This window comes from Alligator sinensis, unplaced genomic scaffold (assembly GCF_000455745.1).
Source record: "Alligator sinensis unplaced genomic scaffold, ASM45574v1 scaffold721_1, whole genome shotgun sequence".
NCBI classification, from domain to species: Eukaryota; Metazoa; Chordata; order Crocodylia; family Alligatoridae; genus Alligator; species Alligator sinensis.
In genome coordinates this window covers 2,656,321-2,679,689 of record NW_005841857.1, presented here as the reverse complement: position 1 = coordinate 2,679,689, position 23,369 = coordinate 2,656,321, and the positions used below count along the sequence as shown (strand labels likewise).

Below are 23,369 nucleotides of genomic sequence, written 5' to 3'. Positions count from 1 at the left end.
AACATGGCTTAGCCATAGGCAGTCATACATTTGGCTTATCACCTTTCTCAGAGGAGCATGTTTTTTCTACTTCCTTAGTGTTCCTGTTTACAAAGGAAACAAAGGGAAGTAACTGGTCTGTGGCCAGTGGCACAGGGAATGAGAGGAGGATAGTTCTTGAGGGGGTTCAGGCCTAGCCTATCAACAAAGCCTGGAGCCACATCTACTGCACCATGGCAAAACACATCAATGCTGCTGAATACCTTGGAAGCTGGTAGGAAAGAAAACACCCAGACCATGGCTGTTGAGCTCATATTTATTGGGTTTAAAAGAGACTAAAATACTCAGCAGATGAAGGGAGTGAGGAACAAGCAGAGGGAGAACCAGCATCTGAGGGAATACAACCCAATGGGGCACACCAGGCATTTTATATGGGATGGGGGAATTGAACATTCACATGCAACTCTTGTTTGGGTGCTGAAAATGCATCAGTAGGCATCATTCAGGCCAGAGACCTTTACACTGGCTAAATTCAACTCTACTGATATCAGAGAAGAATCCATCAGAGAAGAATCTGTTCCCCAGTGATTTTCAAGTGCTTACTGGACATAGGGGAGAAACATGGGGCATTCGATTCAGTCGCTCCTTTCAGAACAAGCAAATCCAGCCGCGGACGTGAAGATCAGCCAATTCTAAAAGCATTTTGCTGTGCCGCTAAAGGCTGGGGTCAGATAGAAACCAGCTGAGATCAAGCAGAGGACATGCCAAGCATTTCTGTGCACTATGGCTAATCCTACACTATACGGCACATCTACAGCTTAGTTTGGATCACAGGCTCCATAGCACGAATGTGAACGCTGGGCAGGCAGAACCAAGAGAGAGGAAGTTCCCTGCTGGTCTTGTCTTCATGAAACTTGATGTTGAGATAAAAATCACCCGTGTAGAGGAAGAGAAGAGCTCCAAAGCAGACAGAATTTTTGGTGGGTTTCACCTGAAAGAGACAATGTAAAAAACCAGCAGAATAAAGTAAGTATATTAAACACCACTTTGCAGTTCTGCAGTTTCGTCCAATTTAAGCATCTCCAAAAGTTCTAGAAATATTACTGAATTAACAACCACCTCACTACACCCCATACCTAACCCCATGAATCATATTATCCCCACGATACCGGTACTGAAGCACTGAGAATTAAGTTAAATGAGATGTCCCACGCTGTGTGCCATGGCTGAGGTTGAACTCTAGCTAGAACGCAGATCTTTTTGAAGCTATCAGACCTTAGATGTCTTTGCCAGAAAACGTCAGAGGTTTTCTTAATATCCAGGGACATCTACCTTTTAGCTGGTATTTAGCAAATTATGTATTAAAAGACTGAAACTTTTCATACTTGGTAAACACCCAGTTAAACATCGTTTACCTATTTGGCAATAGCTAAATTCAATCCAGGAACTAATCTTCGCTATTCGCTATCATTGGGTTAAATGAGTTTAGTGAGAGACAAGGCAATGAAGGAGACATCCTGGCTTAGCTTGTTCCAACCAAGTATAATATACTGGGCACGTCTACACGAGATGCTAAGTCACTGGTCACAAACTGTGCAGTGTCTAAAAATAACCAACCGTGCGCCGCTAGGACTGTGCAGTACTGGTGGGTACTACACAGTCATTTAGTACTTGCTAAAGCATCTCAATACCAACTGCGCAGTCCCGGGCATGTGTAGATGCATTCACCGAGTACTACTTCACATTACGTAAACCCTATCACCAGAAATCAATCTGCAATACACATAACAAATTCTACTTTCATAGACCATAATTCAGCAAAGCACTAAGTATTTGCTTTTCTTTGTGCATGTGAAAAATCCCATTCTCATTCACTAAAACACTGAAGTAACTTTAACCCCATCAGCAATAACTTTGGTTATTAGACTATGGTTGGGATTTTTCACATGTTCAAAAATAAGCGTGTGCTTCCAGGGGCAGGCAATTATTTTGGGCAGAGGGCCGCTTACTGAGTTTTGGCAAGCCATCAAAGGACGCATGACAGGCAGCCGGGGACAGATAAATATTAATTTTCTAAATTTTTAGGGGCCCCGCGGGCTAGATAGGATTGTCTGGTGGGCCGCATTCAGCCCACCCCTGGCTTAAGCCCTCTTTTTACCTGTTCAGGGTTTGCTGACTTCAAGCTATAAGGTTAAAAGGATTTTTTAAAGTTCTTCTACAAATTTTGCCTCTGGGCGGTGACCAACCATGTGAAACCCCTGCCTCGGAAAAACATATTTCAGAAAGTCAAAAGCAAGTGAATGGAGGGAACTGGAGAGCAAGGCTGCTTACCAATGACTGTTCTCCAACAGCCTCACTTTGCAAAATGTTGAGCTCCCCAAGAGGATCTAAGTACCCTCAAACCCGTCATTAAAGTTGTTAGATCCCCTACTCCATGCAGTGCCCAATGACTAGGGAGATGACGATCCAATTGCTCATGGATCCTGTTACTCATTATCCAGAGCAAGCAGGGAGCAAACACCAGCACACATTGCTCACAACAGCTTTATTCAGAATAGAGACAGCTTCGGGCGAGCTCCCTCGCAGACACACAGCCCATGAAACCAGGGGAGCAGCAGTGAACAATAGTTTTTTCCATATTTATACACTTTCATAGTTTCATAGTTTTAGGGTCGGAAGGGACCTAATAGATCTTCTAGCCCGACCCCCCGCCAGGGCGGGAGAACAACAAAAAACCCTAAAAACAAAAACGGGACTCAAATGAGTCCAGCCAGGTAAGTATCCAGCCTCTTCTTAAAGATCCCCAGGGTAGGGGCCAGCACCACCTCCCTTGGAAGTTGGTTCCAGCTCCTAGCCGCCCTAACTGTGAAGTAGTTTTTTCGGATGTCCAATCTGTACCTCCTCTCCATCAACTTGTGCCCATTACTCCTTGTTATGCCAGCGGGGGCTAGGGGAAACAGCGTCTCCCCCAAACCCTTCTGGTTCCCCCTAGTGAGTTTATAGACGGTCACCAGGTCCCCCCTCAGCCTTCTCTTGTGGAGGCTGAATAGGTTCAGGTCCCGCAGTCTCTCACTGTAGGGTCTGCCCTGTTGTCCCCGGATCATGCGGGTGGCCCTCCTCTGGACCCTCTCCATGTTGTCCACATCCCTCCTGAAATGGGGCGCACAGAACTGGACACAATACTCCAGCTGCGGCCTGACCAGCGTCGCATAGAGGGGGAGGATCACCTCCCTGGCTCTACTCGAGATGCACCTGTGGATGCACGACAAGGTCCGGTTAGCCCTGCCAACCATGACCTCGCATTGTCGGCCCATGTTCATCTTGGAGTCAATAATGACACCAAGATCCCTTTCCGCCTCCGTGCTCTCAAGTAGGGAGTTCCCCATCGTATAAGTGTGCTGCTGGTTCCTACTACCCAAGTGCAGCACCCTGCACTTGTCCGTATTGAAACACATCCTGTTCCTGTTTGCCCACCCCTGTAACCTATCCAGATCCTTCTGCAATCTCTCTCTCCCTGCTAGCGTGCTCACCTCCCCCCAAATTTTGGTGTCATCAGCGAATTTAAACAGGTTGCTTTCCACCCCAACATCAAGATCGCTGATGAAGAAATTGAACAGCGCAGGCCCCAGGACCGAGCCCTGGGGGACTCCACTACCCACCTCCCCCCAAGTCGAGTATGATCCATCCACCACCACCCTCTGAGTGCGACCCTTCAGCCAATCTGCAATCCATCTGACTGTGTAGGCATCTATGCCAGTGTCGCCTAGTTTATTAATTAGGATGGGGTGAGAGACGGTGTCAAAGGCCTTGCTGAAGTCCAGAAAGACTACATCCACCGCGACACCTGCGTCCATGGCCTTTGTGACCTGATCATAAAAGGCAATCAGGTTGGTCTGACATGATCTCCCCCTAATAAATCCATGCTGATTGCCCCTGAGCATCATTTCTGATGCCGGCCCATCACAAATGTGCTCCTTGATGATCTTCTCAAAGAGTTTCCCCAGGATTGAGGTAAGACTGACGGGCCTATAGTTGCCCGGGTCCTCCCTTTTCCCTTTCTTGAAGATGGGGACCACATTAGCTACCTTCCAAACTTTGATTCATGTTCATTAACATTCACTCCACCCTCGCTTCTCCTATGTTCTACCCATCTCTCCTCCCATCTCAAGGTCCACCTCTGTTTACGGTTTACCTGATTAACATAGAATTGCCTATGTATTTCCTTCATTTACATGTCTTTTTGCTATGAGCACATTTCTAAGACCTTGACTCCTCTTCCTTGGTCAATGGGTAGACTTTGGAGGCTTCTTTACCAATCACCATTCACCTTTTTGCATATGTTTATTTTGGATTCTGTTACCAATTATGTGTTATTTTCTACATGCCTATCTGTTTTTCTGTCCCATGTTGTACCATCTTCCACATTCCTAAGGTTTCACCTCATTCACAGCACACAAATTTACAGACTCACTTGAAAATGGTTGACACAGTTAAGATGGTTACTTAGCATAAGCAAATGGCTGGCTTAGCATAGGAATTCATAAGCAAAATCTTAGATATAAGAGCTATATATCTTACAACACTATTATATGGTTAAAAAACTACTTGCCTAAGCATCTCACAGTGTTACTTTTAATATAACACTCTGCCTTGTGGTTAGCAGCTTTTGCAAGTCCACAGGTAAAGCCTTTATTCAGCTGTAAATCCAATGCCCCCCAAGATCCAAATATTGTCACCCTAACAAGAGTCAGTTGGGAGAAGAAGGTCATCCATGTCTTGCAGAATCAGGCTACTCTACAGCAATCATATGACAGAGCATATGACTTATGGGAGGCTAGGAGGGGAATATGCAAGGGCACTGTTGGTAGCTGTGGAAGTTATAATAATCCCTAGGCACAGTGACCTCTTCCACTGCCTTTACCCCAGTATGGGGGGCGCTAAACCATTTCTCAGTGTTTGCTTTTCATTTTAAATGTGACACTAGCGCTTGCGAGAGATGCTGCGTGACCTACACTTGAATACAAAATCCTTCCTTTAAATATGTGCTTGCTACAGTCCATGTAAGCTATGGGTCAACTCTTATTTTTATAATTAGGCATATAGAAGTCATTTCCCAGTCCTCCTCAGGCCTCAGCCTCTTGTTTTCAGGCTATTCCTTGTGACAGTGGTTATTGTGATAGAGGCATTACACTCTTAATAATTGGTGTTATTTTATAAATACTAAAATGGCTTTAATGCTAATAATGCTTTAGTACTTAGAGGCCCCAGTCAGGGATTGGGACTCTTTTGGGATAGACACTGTACCCTGTGCTGAAGAAATCATTGGCCTTAGTTGCATTGTGCGAACACAATTAATTTGTTTCACGTAAGCCACTGAGGACCTGTCAAAGAGCAACGAATGTTGATTTTTTTTCTGAGCTCATTCAAACTGACCATCTACCAATGATATGTTCTCCACTGCCAATCAGTGGAGAGCTTTTGTGATCTTTTTCTCACACGTGCACACACCTTCTTGAAAAATAATAATGGTAAACACAAGGTACAGAAGGAAAAAAGTGAGCTGCTGATAGTTGCAGAAATTTCCTAGGTTGTGGGACTTTTGTTTTTAATTCAGCAATAATCAGCTGAATCTGACCAACTAATTGAGATAAGCACTGTTATTAAGGTGGCTAGATACAAGGTGGGCAAGATGAAGAGGAAATTTCAATCAATGCAAAGGCATTTGAAGCAATTAGGGTCTGACCTCTAATTGCACCTCTGAAAATCCTATAGCTCACAACAGGTACTTATGATCTTGCAGATAATAATTTAATCTCTCTTTTTATTTTTTGCTGAAGGAGGCATTGTCAAGTAGAGTTAGCCCAAATTAAAAACCACATTTCAATGAGAAGGGCTTAGCGTAATTCCAAGTGCAAAGAAACGCTGGGATGATCTTGTTTAAAATAAGAATAAAATAGTTCTGGTTTCAGGGGGGATTTACCTCTGCAGCCATGTAGACTTAAGAACCCAAATACAACTGCATTATACTAGTAGATGATCACCAGCCAATAAATATGCCCTCCTAACTCAAAGCAAACCTAAATCTTAACACAGCTAAACACAGTCACATAATTTTTATCCTTCAAACTATTTTCCTTTGTGTTGCATAACAAATATGTGCAGAGCAGCATGGAACGGGGTTCATTTTTTCTCATGTTTCTGGGGTTTGCTGGTTGCAATATGGGCCTGCAAAGGAAGTTTTTCCCCTCCTGTTGCTACAGGTGTCTGGGTTTTCTTCGCCTTCCTTAGAAGCACTGGGCGCTGGCTGTAACCAAGACTGCTGGTTTTGACTGGGACATGCTGGTGCTCCTGCTGGGACTAAAACTTGGAGGCTCTTGATTAGAGGGTCTTGCCCCTCACTTGCCGCTCAGGGTTAGGCCAATGGCTGCATTTGGGGTCAGGAAGGAATTCTGCTGCACGGTCAGACTGCTAAGGACCGTGTTGGTTTTTACCTTCCTCTAGTTTGTGGGCATGGCCTTCTTCCCTGGATCTCTCCAGGGATCTTAACAACCCTTGTAGCAGCAGGACACTGATGGTCATTGTCCCCCTGCTTTATCTATGGCACATTAGGGTGCTTTTGGTGTCTTTGGGCAATATGCCTTGTTATTGTGTGACAGGGTTGACGGTGTAGTTTTCAGAATACGTTAGACAAGGACTTGCATGGGATAGTCTGGATTGGGATGCTCTTGCCTTGAGCAGAGAGTTAAAACAAGTGACCTCCAGGTCCCTTCCAGCCCTGTTTTTTCTATGATCCTATGCTGAAAGATTACAATTCCCACCTTCTGCACAAGTCCAGAAAACTTCCAAACTAAAGAAAAATGGTTCTAGTGAGCTTCCTGGAGTCTGGCTTGGTATAAAGTTAGGGTGGGTAGGTGGCAGTTTGGTCCAAAAGAGTCCGTTTCAATTCAGCACAGATGATCAACTCATGTGTGTGTCAAGAGGATGGGTCAGATTCTCAGGTGATAGAAATTGGCTCACCATTCCTGTCTTCAACAGAGCTCATTCACATCCACGGAGAATCTGGTCTGGCGAGAAAATATGGATTCACTGAAATCTCATCCAGGTTTTTTTTTCAGATTTGGATTAGAACATTAACGTAATCCCGGGAGCCGCTGCTTCCTACCTGAAGCATCTATGTACCAAACAAAGCTTTCTTCTGGTTGTAAAACCAGGCATTGGTTTCTGACATTTACCTTTTTTTCCATTAATGACTTAGTCACTGTGGGAGGATGAGAAAGCTTCCAACAACATTACATAGACTGCTTGAAGAAATACTTCTCAGTACTCTTGCCCTGAAGAAGCATGAGTACGCATGATCTTTTGAGACTTTCTGGAGGATAAGCACCGATACTGACCCCACCATAAAAAATACTGTCTTCAAGTGTGTATTTGCCTCACTGCCTTTTTTGAGTCAAGATTTAAATTAATCGACAGTTTTATTCTCTTAGCAAGGCAGTATGTTGACACTAAATTTGCAGAGCTTCAAGCAGTGGGCTAATGCTGAGGGAATAATGCACGAGACGACTGTCCACGTATTCACATGAGAGAGAATCTCTTGGCTTATGACCGCATGGGAGACCCCATCAGCAGGTAGGAAAACATTATGCAGACTCCTAGTTTTTCCCTTGTTAGCCTCACAGGTCAGACAATTGAGCAACAGGGTACCAAAAAGCTGGAGTACTTATTAAAAATCAGCATTGCCAGAATGAGAGCAGTAGGTCAAGAAATTCCTCTGTTGATGATTTCTAGGGATGCATTTAAACTGAGATTACTCCGTCAACAAGAACATTAGCACCCATAAAAATTATTAATGGCAAATTCTGTACTCACTAGCTTTGTAAAAAAAAAAACATTTTTTTCCACCTGATGTATAGCTGAAAGCCTGCACATTGTGTATATCCCAGTGGTTAACCTTTGATTCTTTTCTGATTAAGGTTCACTTAAATATTCAGTAATGACAGACGCATTTTATTGACTACTGAAGAGCAGACCTAAGTAAATGTCCACAGCAATCCATCCCATATACTCAACTCTCTCTTCATATTTTTTTAATAAGGTACTGGAGTGGAAGTATTGCTTACTATGCTCTTCAATATTGCCCCCTCTTTCCATTCCTTTGGTTTTTGTAGGAAAAAAAAAATATATATATATATATATTATATCTGCAAATAATCTTCTGGGTTTTGCCCCAGAAACAAAATCTCGCTGACCTGAATTATTTAGAAATGAATATGTTAGAAGGCTTAACTCTTCTCAGAAGGGATGTTTCAGCCTGATTTTAAAACTCAGACTTTTTCTAAATTGGATAGCAAAAGGATGAACTCAGCCTTTACAGATGTATGTTAAATGAGGTAGTTAGCCATATTAGTCTGAAGTCAGGCAGAAGGCAGGGCAGGGTGGCACCTCAGAGACTAGTGAGGATTGAATGAACAAAGTCATCTTGGCCATTAACATACATCTTTTTTTTTTCCTATTTCAACCCATGGCATTTCCTCATGACCTGACTTAAAACTGGCTTGCAGAGAATGAGCTTACTCAGCCTGGAGGATATTTTTGATACCTTGTGGGAAAAAACAGTTCTTTAAACACTGAAACAATGGTTGGGCATACAGAATTAAGTCTTTTATCTACAACCACATACAAGCGTTCAAATGAAACACGAGAAGTCTCCTGATATTGTTCTCCCAGTAGACAGACATATCAGGAAAGCAGCAGACAGATGTTAGAGGGGCTGGGCATGCAACTAGGGGACCCCTGTACATGCATCTCAGCATGCTCTGCAGGCTCCCTTGAAACTGCAGAGAACAGCTGAGTGCACAGGACAGCACTGAGTGGCTGACCACCCTAGGGGACCATGCTCCCTTGGATAATCCTGATCACCATTCACATTCCTCCCTCCCTGCAGGAAGCTTTAGGACAGGAGACCCAGAGTGCATCTTCTCTCTTACCAGGTGCAGGCGGGTCAATGTCTGGGTCTAGGTTTGGATCTGGGGTCTGGGTCTTAGGGATGTGGGGGTCTAAGTCTGGGTCTCAGTGGCACAGAGGTCTAGGTCCAGGGCTCAGGGGTGGGGGTCTGGATGTATGGGTCTCAGGAGGGTAGGGGTCTAGGTCTGAATCATGTGCAGGGGACACAGCTGTCTCAGCACCCTGCATCTCCCTGCAGCTTAGTGTGGGGCTGGTGAAAGGTGCTGGGCCTTTCTGGCCCCAAGGCAGTCAGGGGTAGGAGTTTGCTCCATGCTCACCTGGAGCAGTGGAGTCCAGCCCAAGTCATAGACTGTCTCCTTTTGGGGTGGGGGGAGGAATGGCAGAGCAATGCATGATGGGATGCTGGGGGATGGCGCTGAAGCTTCTATTGCAAGGGTAAGCGTACATGTATTCATTCTCCTGGAAGCCACTTCTACCAGGTTGTAGTTGAGTTAACTCTCTCGTAATTTTTAGTCTGGGAGAAACTGTGTGCATGTTTGTACACTTCGAGTTCCTATCAGGAGAAGGGCGATTCTCCCAGTAGAAATGTAACACATTTATGCTGCCCAGGTTACTGACTCAGGCTCGAAACGGACATCCCCAAATGAAGTGGATCAGCTTCATTGGGCATAACACAAGTCACCTGCCACCGTCTCTCCTGTTGATCTTGAGGGACAACAAGCAACATGTTCCTTGCTTCCAGAGATACACCTCCACCAATCTTCAAGGGTCCTAGAGCTTGCCAGGGGTGTGGCACTGGAAGCCTTTCCCCCCCTGCCACAGATGCACCCCCACAGAGATTGCCAGCGGCGTATCTCTGTAACCAGGTTAAGTCAGACGGGCACTCCCCAGGCTCGAGAGGCCTGATCTTGTGCAGGAATTTCTGGGATGTGTGGGACTGAGCCTCTCAAGCCCAGGGAGCACCTGCCTGGGGCAGCATAAGAGAGTGCAGGCAGCTCTGGCTCCCTATGCTCTTCTGCTGCAAAAAGGTGTCTGATGCAATAAAGCAGCACAATTTATTACTATGCTTTGCGACTGTCACATTGTGGTGTGACAACAGGTATGTACATCTATTTGCTGTTACTTTGTGCTGCAATTACAATTTTTAAGGTGGCAAAAAAAGCAACCAAAGGTGACATTTGTTTCTACCCTCAGATCTGGCCAGACTGGTAGTGGCCAAAAGCTGTCACCATACGATAGCTTTTTAATGTCCCGTTGTCTCAATGGGTGCCTGTTCACAAGCACAGAGGCTGCTCCGACACGCTGCAATTCCAGCACGTCAGAGCAGACTCGATTCACTGAATCTGGTGAAGCATGGCAATGTCCACACTCCAGCAGCCTCCTGCATCTCATGTACCAGCGTTCCTGTGCTTAAAAATGGTGGTGGGGGCACTTGAACTAAAGCTCGTCGAACAAGCCATCACCATTTTTAAGGCCAGGGATACTAATACAGGAGATGTGGCAGTGCTTTAATTAGGGCAGCTCTCAGTGCTCCTCTAATTAAAGTGCCGTGCTGCCCTCACCCCCCCAACCCCTGGACCGTATGTAGAAGTGCCCAATTATCTTAGACTATTCTATGGAGACGATTTTCTACATCCTCAAACCCAGTAACTCTGGCACCAGGTGGGACCATTTGTCAACTCTGATCTTTTGTCACAGTCAAGCCTGTTGAATGCATGCACTGAACTACCAAGGCCCCTCAATTCAGCAGTTAGTACAAACCATCATGTCCCTTGTTGGTGACCTCATTGAGAATACTAGCATTTAATGGGCACGAAGCTGAACTCCCCTTTGGGTGGTCCCACAAGGTCATGATTAGGTGACACTGTCCGGACAGCATGAGGAAATCTTCCCTGCTGCTGCATCTGCTCTACTACCTTCTAGATGACCAAATAAAAACATTCAGTCCCCACCCACCCCAACTCATTCACTAATACAAAGCTACACATGTCCGCAGCCTATTTTGCGCAAGGATTTGTTTGTAATTGTGTGCGTGTCATGCAGGGGAGTGATACAATAATTTAAATAAAAGACTCACGGAATCGATATAGAAGGTGTTGGATCCCACAAAGGTGATGGCATCATGGAGCTCATAGTTGTGCACTCCGTTTTGGTAATCCTGGTACGGGGTCACAGTGAGAGCAAACGGGCCCACGCTGTGTTTGCTCCAGTTGGTGAGTTTCACCTCCAGGGGGATGGGGTCCCCGACCTTGCAGTCCACCACAACATCACAGTCACAGAACTTTCCATCCACCGATATATCTGGAAGACAAAAAAAATACATTTCACGTGATTTAGGGAGTCTCCTCTAGGAGCTGAATACTTCATTTGATCTCCATGAGAAACCTAAAGCATGCCTGGGCAACAGCAGACAGGAGTATATAGATTAGAAAACTGGAAACAAATGCTGTGTTGGTGCACCTCTGTGTCTTCAGAAGTTTTAGGAAGCTACTAGTCATTATGGAAGTTCAAAACGTATCTGGGATACCTGTGATTGCCTTGTCTCCTGTAAAAAAAAAAAGTCATGGGATCTCTACTGCTAGTGAAGGAGGATTCAGGAGTGGCCTTCAGAGACCACCTTGAACAGTGGTCCATTATCCAACAGCGGCTAACTCTCCACTACGAAGGCACAAAACCCATTTGTTATACTCCTCTATAAGCAAAGGCCAGCAGATCCATTCGGCATGAATAACTGACAAACCAATTTGATTGACTTGTGTTAGTGCAGGGGTGGGCAAAATGCGGCCCGTGGGCCGGATGCGGCCAGCCAGGCCCATGGGGCCCCTAAAAAGTTTAGAAAGTTAATACTTACCTGCCCCTGGCTGCCTGTCATGCGGCCCTCGATGGCTTGTCAAAACTCAGTAAGTGGCCCTGCACCCAAAATAATTGCCCACCCCTGTGTTAGGGTCAAAGCCCTGCCAGTGCGCCTTCCATGCCATAGTCCTTGCTGTTTTTTGTGGAGGTCACCTCCTTGCGTCTCAGCCAGGGCAAGCCACGATTTAGCCCCATCTGCACCACACTCCACCCTTTTTTATGCTCCTCATAAACATCAAGCAAGAAGAAGCATGCAGTCAGGTGAAGGAGTGAGGAAAGCAATTAGAAGCAAGGCTTGTAAATACAAGCCATGGCTGGTTACAGAGCCGGTACGAGACACCCACAGGCATGTGTGTCACAGTTAAAAGACAAATCGTTTAGTGAAGAGGTGACCTTTCACAGGACAGGCGCTGTTGGAATGTGCAAGGCAATATGTCCATTACTATCCAATTAATACAGAAAAACAGGGTTTTTAAAGGATACGGTGCTAACCAAACCTCGTCAACTCGCTGCACAAGATTTCATATACTGAGATTCCTCTTTCTGCTTCACTTATGTCCTTTTCTCACTGGGATAACAATGTTTCTAAACTGGCTGCAGCTGGACCAACTGCAAGCACAGTCGTGTAGCCACTACCAATGCCCATTTGCTTATTCCGTGCTGAAATGATTCACAGCTCACACAAAGCTGAAACTGCTAGTGCAATTGCCCACTCTGAAAGGGTTTCCAGTCGTGCAGCATTGCTGCCATTCACAGAGGAGGTTGATTTCCGATGCCCTGTAGATACAGTAGCATTTCTACTTCACAACAGATTCTTGGCCAGAGATAAGGGAGAGCTCTGAGCACACGCAAGAGAGATAATATTCAGAGCAGATGCATATCCTCAGGACATCATCACACACTCATGGGGCAGCCCAGTTCCATTAATCCACTTTGTTCCATGCAAGCAGCACTATGTGATTCACAGTTACTCTTCTACACCGAGCATTTCAGTTGCATCAACTGCAATGGACCCTCCATTTCTTCAAGGTTTTTTCTTTCACTTTTTATGTCTCAGGAACTTGCGGGCCTGGTCCAATTCAAAGAGAGCTTAATCTATGCAAGAGCAAGGTTTTGATTTTTGCCTTGTTGGCTTGGAACTTGGAGAGCTCCATGATACGTGTTCCTCTGGTGCCCTTTGAGCCTGGAGAGCTGAATGAGCAATGCTGATGCAAAGAAAATAGTAAAGGATGAAGAAATGAGGTCGAGAATTAACATTTTTTTTGACAGACCCACTCAGCAAATGACAGGCTGATCCATCAAAAGTGGAAGCAATCTCTAAACTTCATTCTGACCACAGCTACCCCGCCAGAGGGGCAGCCACGGGTCTGGTATATGGAAGGTACAACCAGCAGAGCAGAAATTGCTTTGACAACAATGGATCTCATACTCTTGAGATTAAAAATGCCATTTTTTCAGAAGCATTTCAGTGATGGGGGGTCAAAAATGACACCCACTGATGCAAAACCTTTCCATTTCAAATAGGATGCTTAGGTTAGACAGGGAGAAGACCTGCTGTCACAGCCAGCCTTCTCAGGATATTAAGATAGGGCAACATATTACTTCTTTTCTCGACACCCTAAACCTATACAGGATGGGGTCTCTTTTCCAGTGTAATCAAGCTGCCATATACAGGACTTGCCAGGACATTTCGGGGTGGGCTAGCCACATGACTTGCGGGCTAGCAACATCACAGTGTCCTGCTGGGGCCTGGCTATGCTCCCCTCAGCTCAGCCCTGTGCAAGGGAAAGGAGGGCTGCTCTAGTGCCCCCTGGCTTCTAGCCTGAGCCACTACAGATATGTGCCTGCATTTCTGGGTTACAAAGTGATTTATTTAGCTCCAAGTTTAACTGACATTTTTTTTAATGCAAATATCTATGAGTGTACCTGAGCATGTGCATATCTTTACGCTCTCCAGCTGCTTTCTTTCAGCCCAAGCAATCAGGTTTGTATCAGTTGATGTTTTTAAGCCTTTGAGGGAAGTGCTTTCATTCTTTAAAAATTCTCTTTACTCTGGTTCCCCTATCCCCAGGGCCTTGCAGCTGTGCACCTCATTAGCCCCAAACATTGCCTCTGGCTCACATGAACTTTCAGAAACACTCCATGACCTTAGTGGAGGGATCTTCATTGTAAAGCTGCTTATCATCTTGTCTTTTTCAGCTTTAAACACCATGTTCTGCTGCAGGAATTAGAGATGAAGCCTTCTGCCCTCTGTACCCACCTTTCGATCTAATAATAGCTCAGAAGGTTGCTTTACAGCATCCTTAAGTGAACAGATAAAATCCACCAAGAAGGTGAGGAAATTAAGCCTGCCTCCCACAAATTAATTTTCTTTCATATGCCTAAAAATCAATACGCTTAACGTTGTTGGGGGGGGAGGGGGTGCACACATACATGTGCATATGTGCACAGAGACTAACGATTTCCTGCACTTCCAGAACGACTCTGCACATTTGTAGTTATAAAGCCAAGTCTCTCAGCAAAATGCCAAATGAGAAAACATACACCTCTGTGCTGCAGAATATTACAGCAAGCGTTGTTGAAAAATAACCATGTTTCATCAGAGAAAGCATCTTGATTTGACACTTGGTTCTCATCACAGAAAGCATCTACTATACCATATGGAGGCACTTCCATATTTTCATCCATGGACAGAGGAACAGCCATGTGTACCGAGTCCTATTTCCATGGATTCAGCTTACCAACACAGATGGCATAGAAAAGCTGAGACTGCTCACACCACTGCTTTGGGAGTGAATCATTACTGGCTTGAGTGTACAGTGGCTCTGAATCATCCAATATGCTCACTAGTGAAGCAGGCAGGGGTGGCCATCTCTCTCTTGCTGGGACTGAGATTAAGGATAATCAGAGTTCTGGAAAATTACAAATGTCTAACGAGAGCATTAATAAAAAATGTGATAAGGTGAAGCCAAGTTGGCAGGAAAGATGCATGAAGGCTTGAAGGTCTCCCACTTCATTACCACGTTATTCCTCAATATTAAGATAAATTGGTAGCATGAAACTTTTTATGGTCTCTCCTGTATTTTTCATGTTAACCTTAAATCCCATTTACCTGCCTCTTTCTTGCATGTGCTACTGCCAAAATTATCTTTCCACGTTTTGCAGCAAAGCACTATAATATATCATGGGGAAACCCTGCATCTGCAAACTGATGCCAGCTTGGTCTGAACAATTACCATATTTTTATTATTAAATCATTCTCCAACCATCATACTACTGGCTAGAACACATGTTGGAAAACGGGCACATGAGCACAGCTGAAATTAGGTGGATAGAGGGATCAGGAGGAATTCCTGCATGCCCATACGTGAGCATTTATGGTGCATCTACAAGGCTAGGAACAGACATTACACACAAATCGGTTTAAGTGATTAGAACCTGGTTTAAATCTGTAACAAAAAATGTTCAGTGCACATAAACCAGTTTGAAAATGGCTGAAATCAGTGTGAGATAAACCTGGTTGAATGTAGTATCAGACTTACTGATTTGGTTCAAACCGGTTTATGCAGTGTGTGTCCCAGAACAGCCTTGCTGGTTTAAGCTAAACCAGACACCCCCAGCATCCCAGCATGCTCTCTGGGCTGGGCGGGGCTCTCTGCTCCATAGCAGAGCTGGCCCCTCCTCTCTGCTCCCTGGCTGGAGCTCTGGCAGAGACTTGCACGCACAGCAGTGTCTGCCTGGCTTCCTCGTGCCCTCCTCCCCACACCACCACTCGCTGCATAAGCAGAGATCCCTCCCTCCTCTCTCCCACAGCCTGGACTGTAGCCAACATGTGGTCTGCTAGCTAATGCTGAGAGGTGCCTGTGTAAGGCAGACAGGACAGTGTCTACTTATGGCTTTTTGGAGCTAATCAACAGCTCAGATGGTAATGTCCCTGCAGTCCTTCCTTTGGGAAAGACAGACAAGGGTAAATCTGATAGCTTTTATTAGATCAAGTAAATAGTTGGAAAAAAAAAATTCCTAGCAAGCTTTTGGGTTTAAAAAACATTCATCAGGCTGAGGAAGCATCCTGCAGTTGGTATGTGCTCTTCCTGGATGGAACGAATGGTAAAGAAGTCAGAGACTAGTATGCATTTTTCTTTGGAAAACGCCATTTAAGAAGAGCTTGTAAGAGCAAAGCTTTGCTTTCTGATGGGGTGTTAAATGCTGATAAATGCCCCTGTTATCAAGGCAGGGGGGACCCTCCCTAATCACAGTGTCCTGCCGGGGCCTGGCCATGCTCCCCTCAGCTCAGCCCTGTGCAAGGGAAGGGAGGGCTATTCTAGCGCCTCCCGGCTTCTAGCCTGAGCCACTGCAGGCATGTGCCTGCATTTCTGGGTTATAAAGTGATTTAGCCAACCCAGGTTACATTAACCTGCAAAGATTGAATCAATTCAGGCTCAGGCTTTTTGAATCTGTCCCTAACCCAAAGGTCTAGACTGAATTGGGGACTGCTGCAGTGAATGTGATACACCTCAGGAAAGTTTCTTAGTGTGTACCCAATGCTGAGCTAGGGGTGACTGCAATGAATTTTCTCTGGGGGATAATCTTTGTAGAGCAGGAATGTCAGAGTTCACATTGATGATCCACAGCATGGGCTAGCAGGCTCTCAAGAGCTCACCCTTCTGTACAGAAGGAAAACCACCCTTTACCTTACCTGGTACACTGATGTATACTACAGGAACATTACAAGACAGCATTATATTAAATACCACATTCCAGAATTCATATAGTACTTTTCTTCCAAAGCTCTCAAAGATCTTAACAAAGGTAAATGGATATTTCTAAAATGCTCTAACATTCCCAGAAGAAAGATGTTATATCACTGAAAAATGTTATTTCTCATCACTGGCAAGGACGGGGGAGCAAAAGACTTTGAACTTTTAAACAAATACCAGCTCAAAACCTGCATCCATTTGGTGTCATTATATCGGAGCATACTCGCATGCAGTAAGGAGCAGGCCACAGACACTCTTGCCATTTGCTAAATTTTGGCAAAGTGGCTAAATGAGCTCTGACAACTCAGAGCTCAATTTTCCAACCTGCACGTTGCGAGTTCTGAGTCACGGTTAACTGGATTTACTCCTATAATTCCTCGTGCGCTGATAGGAAACTTTACCTTGGCAAGCAGCACACAAACGGGTATGATAACATTTATCCTGAATGAAAATACACTCTAGTAGTGTTTATACTCACTGCTCAAGTTTTAAGGAAACATTTTTATTGTGAATGGGTGACTTCTTTTAATCCCTATGCAGCGGGGAGGAGGGAAGGAGGCAGAGAGATTTTGACTAAACAATTGTTTTAGACTAAGGGCACCAGCTACTCAGCTCATTTAGCTGCTCTTACTCCTTCGCAACGCACAGTAGCTGAAAAGCTGGTCTGGGACTTTTAGCAAACATCTCAGAGAGAGAATGGTTGGTACAAATGAGAAAGTTAACAAATTTTAAAGCACCAGATGCCCAGAGGAGCAAATCAACTCATTCACTAGACAGATACAAACTGATTTTCAAGCCTACAAAATCAAGCCCTATCCAGCTGTCATCTGGTAGCTGCAGGGCCTTTATTTGTTAAGTTTCTCATTCTAATGCTGTCATACGAGTGCAAGGAAGGCTTGGTGTGCTAATTCAGCTCTGAATACAGGGCAAGAGCAATGCTTAGAGAAAAAGAGAAGAGGCACAGCAAGAGCAGGGAATTCTCTCGATAAGATGCATCAAGCTATTTGGAGGGAGAAAAGCCAACGTGAGAGATCCCAAGCTGGAGTTACCGCAGCAAAAGGCTCTCGGAGTGATTCAGTTATTCTGTGTACACAGTATAACGTGATGATTAAAAATAGAGCCATGCCAGCTTTGCCCCTAATTCAGCTAGCAGAGCACTCAAAGTGCTAGCAATGCAGTCTGGAGCCGGTTCTTCCTTGTCTTTCCAGGAAGTAACATTTATGCAGGATTGCGAAAGAAATTCAAGAGTGCAGGGAGGGGGTGGGGAAATAAAACCCCCCATTTACCAATACGATGAACAGTTTCACCAAGCCCTGATTATATTTTTAAAAAAAGAGCAAGGAAAGATCCGAATGGAGAGAAATCCTACTACAAATGAAGCCAGCAGGCAATACAAGCTGATTCTCCTGTCCGGCAGGTTTAGATGAGGCAAGTACCGTGCACCCCTCTTTTCTTGTGTTCTGCGTCAGGTCAGAAACAGCTTCAGGCAGCTTCTTATTTCAGGTTGAGTAAGCAGGTTTGAGAGAGGAGCTCTCAGCTACTAGGCTGTGTTCCTCCAATACGCCAAGCTCTTTTGAACTCCGCTATTACGTATCCTATTCAACAACGAAACCCAAGCATTGCCTTTGTCTCCCTTGTGTAGAGCATTTCCCTTTCATTTCCCAAACTGATGGTGTGGATTATTTACACACAGAGAAACCGGGGCGGTTGTGTGTGTTTGTCCATGATGAGGTCCCGCAGTGTTGTCATAGCTGAATAAATCCAAACAAAAGAGATTCATGGAAACGTATTGCTTCTGTGTTCCCTGTCATACTCATCATGCAAATGCCAAATGGTTATTTAATAACAGTAAAACCTCGTCTGGATTTGCATCGTCGGCAGTCTACATGTTTCATCCATTCCCCATAACAAATCTGAACAGCCAAAGTTGGAACAAGATCCTGAGGTTCATTCACTTGAATATACAAGAAAATACACTCATCCATGGCAGTCAATAATAATGCAAGGCACATATGCAGCTTTATAGACTAACTAAATAAAATACATTTATAGAGAGACAGCATAAACTTTCGGGAACCCAGATGCTGATGAAGTGAACTTGGGCTCACAACAGCTTATACTCTCTCTATATATATCTTGTCTTATTTAGTTATTCTATAAAGCTAAGTACAGACAGTCAGTGGCGTACCGTGGGTCTCCATCCGTGGCCGATCGATCACCAAGTGGGAGCTTTCCCCCTGGTGGCCGACTGGCAAGCCCTGGAAACACTGGTGGCGAACCCAGAAGTGCCGCCAGGGGCCAAGCCCAGCCAGCACCCCACTCCTTCCCCTCAGGCGAACCAATTCAGCCTGGACAGCTTTCTCTAAGCTGCATAGATTGGACTGTGCATGACCAGAATACACGTTCACTCATCAGTTGGCCAAAGCAGGCAGATGGCAGGGGGAGAGGGGGGGACTTGTGCACACTTCCCAGCTCTTCCAGACTGCAAACACCCCAGCCACAGCTGCTCGCCAGCCCCACACCTGTCAGCTATGGGGGGGGGGGAATGGACCCCTGCTCCAGCCTCCCAGTCAGGGTCTCCATGGGGGGGAGGGAGTTTCACTCCTTCTTCCCCCCCTGCTGTGCAGACCCTGAATGGGGAGAGTTGAAGCTGAAACACAGGTCTGCCCCCCAGCCACCACACACACACACCACCTCCGTGCTGCTGCTGGTGGGGCTGGGCAGGTTGTTCCAGCTCTGTGACAGCTGGGGGCAACTTGACTGGAGCAGACAAGCTGGGGCACAGGCCAGCCTGCCCAACCTGCACGGGGGCAACAGCTGGGGGAGGCTTGACTGGAGCAGACAAGTTGGGGCACAGGCCATCCTGCCCAACCTGGGGGCGGGGGTTTAGCAGGAGCTGCAATGCATCCTGTGATGCAGAGGGACATAGAGCTAACTTGCATCAGGAGGGGACCTGGAACAGAAGTTCAATAGACTGGTTTAACCTAAATCAGTTAAGTCTGAAACTACATCCATCCAAGTCTATCTTAAACTGGTTTCAGCCATTTTGGGACTTGTTTACATGCACTGAACTTCTTTTCTGGTACAGGTTTCAACCGGATTCCTATGACTTATACCAGTTTGTGTGTAATGTCTGTCCCTAGCCTAAAGGTGCATATCTACCCTGCCTTCAGACTGCCTTCAGACTAACACAGCTAACTACCTCTCTCAGTTAATACTGTCATGTCACGGTTTCAAATTGTGCTAGCATTTCCTCCCTTCCCCATTCCGATTCCCTTACCCCTGCCTGATGTAAGGTTCAAGGTATCTTAAGCACTCACTACAATCAAAGCACCTACCCAAGTACCCAAGATGTCTGGACCACTTCAGATCAGGACCTTTGAGATGGGATTAGGAAAACACAAGGAAATGAAAGGGCCCAACCAACCAAGCACTGTGGATGCACTGATAGCTGAGCCAGAGACCTCCAATGGATGGGACAGTCACACTTCTGCAAACATCCCACCCGGAGAAGAGGAGAGTCAGACATCTGACACAATAACCAACCGCTAACCTGAGCTGCCGCAACAGCCGTCTGTTTTCAAAATCCTTTCCACCTGCCTGATTGCTGGCAACCTTTCCACATACACACACTTGAAAACTGAATTAGAGTTGGTTTTTTTATTTCTTCCAAAAGTAATTAGAAAGGCACCATTCAAAACATTGTTCTAGCAACAGCAAGCAATTAGCCCTTGATCCTTTCAGTCTTTTTCTATTCAATCAGTCATCGGCAGTGGCCAGCAGGCTGAAGATAGGCCTTGACTGGTCTGATTATGATGATCTCAAAGCAATTTTCAATTTGTATCTGTTTTAGCTCAATGCTGACAATGGAGGAAGAAAACTGTTGTGGCCCCCAAGGGGTCTATTTCTCAAGAAGAGCTTTATTTTTCAAACTTGTCCATTTGGAGTGAGTAAGCTTTCTTCCCCTTCATCAGTACAATGCTAATGTCCAATTTTAATTCCCAAATATATCCTCAGCAGACACCTGATCAGCGTTCAGTGCTATTTGATCTCCGCTGTAAACATCTGTACATAGTACAGTCTTCTCCAATTAAATCTAAAAACCGTGGTTATGCTGGCTGGAAAGAGAAGCACTAACACAGGGGTGGGCAAAATGTGGCCCATGGGCCAGATGCATCCCGCCAGGCCATTCTACTTGACCCATGAGGCCCCTAAAAAATTTAGAAAATTAATATTTATCTGCCCCTGGCTGCCTGTCATGCGGCCCTCGATGGCTTGCCAAGACTCAGTAAGCAACCCTCCGCCCAAAATAATTGCCCGCCCCTGCACTAACACAAACTGTGATTTGGGGGTTGGTTGGCTTCAACCTTTAATAGGGAACTTAAACAGTAAATCTGAACACACATCACCCACAGATTTATTTTAAGGAAAAATTACTCATTTTGTGTAATCTTGGGGGTGGGGCATGTTCTGGTTACTTTTGGGGGGGTACTAGCATACACCTCTCTTCCCAAGATGAATTCCCCAGCAGGCTGATCTCCAGCAGCTATCTTCTCTCCCTTCTTCTCTGGCAGCCATTGTCATTTGATGGTCTGCCTAGTAATTTGCTCTCAAAATGAAAATCAGTTCAGAGCTTTTACTGTCTATGTGTAGTCCAAATGCAAAGCCTCAAAAACAGATGCTATAAATTTTAAAGTGCCCACCAGCCTCCTCTTTTCCACTGTCTAAACTTCTTTTGACTAGTTTTAAAATGTTCTGTGGCACAAGTCCAGTTTGGTTAAATGATCTGATTTCTGAACACAGGCCAACCCTTTTTTTTATCTATTCATCACAAGCAGGTTTGCAGAAGGATTGCTTTGATCCATGGCTACACAGCTGGAAGGTCAGGCTAATACACTATGCCTCTGTTTTGAAAATTCACTACTCCAAGATTTACATATTATTTCAGGTCTTTGAAAACTTTGTCTGCAGCTTGTTTGTGGCAAGGCAATCGTTCAGTGTTTTCTTGTAAAGAAACCTAGTGTTACGTGCTAAGCAAAAATAAATCCATGCTGCATTACATAGTTTTATTCTGTACAGTAGTAGTTTAAAACATGAAAAGTGCTAGCCACTGCCAATAATGCTGTAGGTTATAATAAAATATAGCTGAACCTATAACAGACTCAAAAGGGAATACACTACAGTAGCTGCATTCATACATCAGGTTCTCTCCTTTCTGGACGGATGGGTGGACGGATGGATAGGTGGATGGAAGGTGTGATGCATAGTGGCTAAGAAAGTTGACCCAAAAAGGTCTCTTGTGATAGGTACTGATAGTTAAGACTTTTGTAGCTGAAAAGTTAATAGAGAATAAACTGGTCTGCAGCATATGATACTGGGCTAGGAGTCTGTATGATCTCTAAGCAGGACTGGCCAGGATAGTGCTCCAGCTGGGGACCTCCAAGGAAGCCTAAATAGCCTTAGGAGAGGGGGATAACGATTCAGAGCATAACACATGTTTGCTCTGAGTTAGTAATGAATCAGTACAGCACAAACCCAGGGGATACTGGACAGCTGGAGGTGCAATGCTGCGGATATAACATAACATGGAGATCCTTATGTCCTGCATTTATTTGCGTGTGCCACCGTAAAGATGCCACTCCTTGTGTCCTCGCCTAAATTCTACTTTAGGTCATTACATGCTATCTGGAGTCGGCAATTTCAATTGCCTTGGACTTCATTACTTAGTCTCCACTCTGGTGCAGAGCTGCTATGTGCTTTTACAGAAATGCTGCATCATAAATCACAGGTGGCTATCCCCCCCCCCCCAATTGCTAGAGAAACTCTAATATAATAAAAGCCTTACCACATCCGTCTGTCTGTCCGTAACGCTCTGGGTCAATTGTGCATGCGCAGCCTGCACAGACAGCCTTAAGACAGACAGACAGACAGACGGACAGGCGGAGGCAGACATGGGGGCTGAAGGGGCAGGGCCAGGCTGTGCTCCCCACTGAGGGGACTGGGCATGCGGGGGTGTGGTTTGTGACTGTGGGGGAAGGACGGCATGCCACTGTGCAGGAGAGCGTGGTGCACTGCCACAGGGTGCTGCGTGGGGTGCGGGTAACGGGGCACAGGCATCGCCTGCCAAATGCAGCATGTGGATGCAAGGTGGGGTGCCATTCCCATGCACGTGCCCCATGCAGCACCCTGCCCTGGCCCCGCCCCCACACACCTCGCTGCCTGCATGGGGAGGAGGGGGGTGGCACGCCACTGCAGGGTGTTGCACAGGGAGTGGGTAGGGGGGCACGGCCAGTGCCTGCCGGCTGCATCACATGCTGTACCCTGCTGCCCACTACCTGTGTGGCACCCTGCGGCCATGCCCCCCTGCCCGGGCGCATGGCCGCAGGGTGCTGCGCAGGGAGGGTGCTCCGTGTGGGGGAGGGGGGTGGGGGGCATGGCGAGTGTCCACAGGGGGTCGAAAGGGCAGCAGACAGGGGGGTGCAGGCAGCAGCTACCGATTGCAGCACATGGGGTGGGCATGTCCCCTGTGCATGATCCCCACGTGGCACCATGCACCATTCTCCCCCCATGCGCCTGTGGTGGCTGGGTGGGTGTGTGCTTGGGAGGGTGTCTGTGTGTGTAGCTGGGTGTGGGTGTGCAGCTGGGTGTGGCATGTGGCTAGGTGGGTGGGTGTGGCATGGTGTTTGGCATCTGGATGGGTGCATGGGTGTGTGGTGGGTGGCTGGTTGGGCGTGGCGTGTGGCTGAGTGCGAGTGTGGCATCTGGGTAGGTGCGAGTGTGTGTGTGGCTGGGGGGGTGGTTGTGTGCATGTGTGGC

At 46.0% G+C, this 23,369-nt stretch overlaps 1 protein-coding gene across 1 annotated transcript in view; it reads right to left on the bottom strand.

Annotated features, from left to right (window-relative positions):
• Window positions 1–284: 284 nt before the first annotated feature.
• The window catches only part of TRAPPC9 (trafficking protein particle complex 9), an 843,209-nt gene continuing 820,124 nt past the window's right edge, over window positions 285–23,369 (bottom strand). Inside the window, 2 exon segments of the mRNA XM_025214635.1 lie at window positions 285–970; window positions 11,021–11,244. Coding sequence (XP_025070420.1) covers window positions 791–970; window positions 11,021–11,244 — 404 coding nt within the window. The 3' untranslated portion in view covers window positions 285–790.